Consider the following 1869-nt stretch of genomic DNA (forward strand, 5'->3'; position numbering starts at 1 on the left):
ATAAATCATTGTCTAGCCCAAATCACATTTATGACAGGAGTTTGGTCGGAAATGAAATGGTTTCCAGTCTGCAGGTTGTTTCTCACCACGCTGTAGTTTTGATCACTAGAATCCATCAGTGGAAGAGAAAGATACCAAAATGGCACATCTTCTTCAGTATGTGCAGAACATCCACCACAAACAGTCCTGTGGGTCAGGTGTCCTTTAAATACCTGAAAACACATTTTGATGGAAAACAAGCATCTATGCTTAATGCAGATTCTCTAATTCAGTCTCCATCCTGATCTCACAGTGATTTAAAGAATCATTTACCTTTGATGCTTCATCACTGACCATAGATAAAATCTTCTCAAAGTACTGACCAGAATCATACTGTTCATAAACTGAGAGAATAGAGGAAGAATGATCCATGAAATACAGCGTCTTTATTTTTTATTATAATGAATGTTGCTGTTCATTTTATTTTCTCTAAAGCTTGTCAGGCTAATCAAGAAACAAGCTCATTGTTGTTTAATGCATTTTATAAATTACCTCTTTCTATCCCCAGCTTCCTTGTTACGTCTCTGGTTTCTGATGTTCTTTCCTTTAAACTTTCAAACAAACTATGCAGTTGAACATCAATGCGATCTTTATGGTCTATAGGACATCTGTTAATAGAAAGTTGTCAGAGATACAGTGGCTACCTTGAAATACAACAGACGTTATAACATAAAAAATGGTGTTTGATTGATTCACCAACCTTTCTACAGCCTCTCTGAACTCCTTGGTCATAAACAGAACCTGCAGAATACTGTTCAGGTAGCATGTTGCTCCTTGGTTCCTCAACCCATAGTACTTAATGTCTGTGGGACATTCAGATATAAAACATTGGTACATTAATAAAAGACGGCGTTCATTCCCATCTTTACTGGAAGGTTGGGATGAAGGTCTTACCTTGTTTCATACTGAATCATTGAGGACTGCACTGATTCAGCTCTTCTTCACAGCGACTTTGCAGGAAGAATTTCTATGGTTCAACAATCGCTGATATAGAGACAGTAAAAGGCACTCCTATGACTGCAGAGAGAGGGAGGGAGTAGACGGCCTGTAACTCCACCTATATTACAAAGTAGTCTTTCCTGGAATGAACCTGCAAAATGTGGTCATTCTTTCTCACTTGCGTTTGCATTACAGGAAGAAATTACAAATGTAAGGGTAATCTGTTGGCCGTAATCGAAATGATAAAGATTAGTTACCTCACCAAACAACATGAAACAAAAACTAAGTAAGGAGCTGGAAAGTACCCACAAAAAATGCTTGTGTTATGACATTTATTTTCCCTAACATTTCTTTGAAAAGGAAGCACTATAGCTGTCTGACCGGTTGTTTACTGCAAGTCTTTTTATTGTAAGAAACTTTATTTTTAATATCTAAAATGAGCACAAAAAAAGAAATGAATCACAGCCGAAGTGAAACACTGAAAACGATTCATTCATGGATGAATTTAATGTAAAGCTAATCAATCACAAGTAGCAACTCAATTGATTTGTCATTAGTTGTGCTGAAACTGATTAGGCTCATGATAACCACCCATGTGATGAAGAAAGAGGAATCAAGTAATGTGACATATTTGTTGGTTTAAGATAGTTTCAAGTCTGGTTCAAGTCTGAATGTTTCAGAAACTGCTGGAGGCTTGGGACACTATACTTTAGGTTTAAAAAACAGATCCTAATATGAGGAAGCAGCAGCTATGAGGATAAAAAAATCTTATTGGAAGCTAGCTTATAAAAAATTTGGGCAAATATCTGAATTCATTATATGCTGAACCTTTCAGCAGATCAGTGGATGCAGATGAGGCTGATCCTCCTATTACCTTTTTAGGGTCAGTTT

At 36.8% G+C, this 1869-nt stretch overlaps 1 protein-coding gene across 1 annotated transcript; it reads right to left on the bottom strand.

Annotated features, from left to right (window-relative positions):
• Positions 1 to 5: 5 nt before the first annotated feature.
• On the bottom strand, positions 6 to 1056 carry LOC107101461 (ubiquitin carboxyl-terminal hydrolase 21-like). Its single transcript, XM_015400394.1, has 5 exons — positions 934 to 1056; positions 740 to 842; positions 532 to 647; positions 313 to 383; positions 6 to 212 (listed from the first exon to the last, which is right to left on the bottom strand). Exons 1-5 carry the CDS (start codon positions 941 to 943, stop codon positions 6 to 8), a joined length of 507 nt encoding a protein of 168 aa, XP_015255880.1. The 5' UTR covers positions 944 to 1056.
• Between the last annotated feature and the right edge of the window lie 813 nt (positions 1057 to 1869).

The sequence above is a fragment of the Cyprinodon variegatus genome, unplaced genomic scaffold, assembly GCF_000732505.1.
Source record: "Cyprinodon variegatus isolate N-32 unplaced genomic scaffold, C_variegatus-1.0 Scaffold1098, whole genome shotgun sequence".
In the NCBI taxonomy this organism is placed as follows: Eukaryota; Metazoa; Chordata; class Actinopteri; order Cyprinodontiformes; family Cyprinodontidae; genus Cyprinodon; species Cyprinodon variegatus.

Coding starts and splice junctions, on each gene's coding strand:
- LOC107101461 (XM_015400394.1), bottom strand. Junction 648..739: donor TTCAGAGAGGCTGTAGAAAG/GTTGGTGAATCA, acceptor TTCTATTAACAG/ATGTCCTATAGACCATAAAG. Junction 384..531: donor GAAGCTGGGGATAGAAAGAG/GTAATTTATAAA, acceptor CTATTCTCTCAG/TTTATGAACAGTATGATTCT.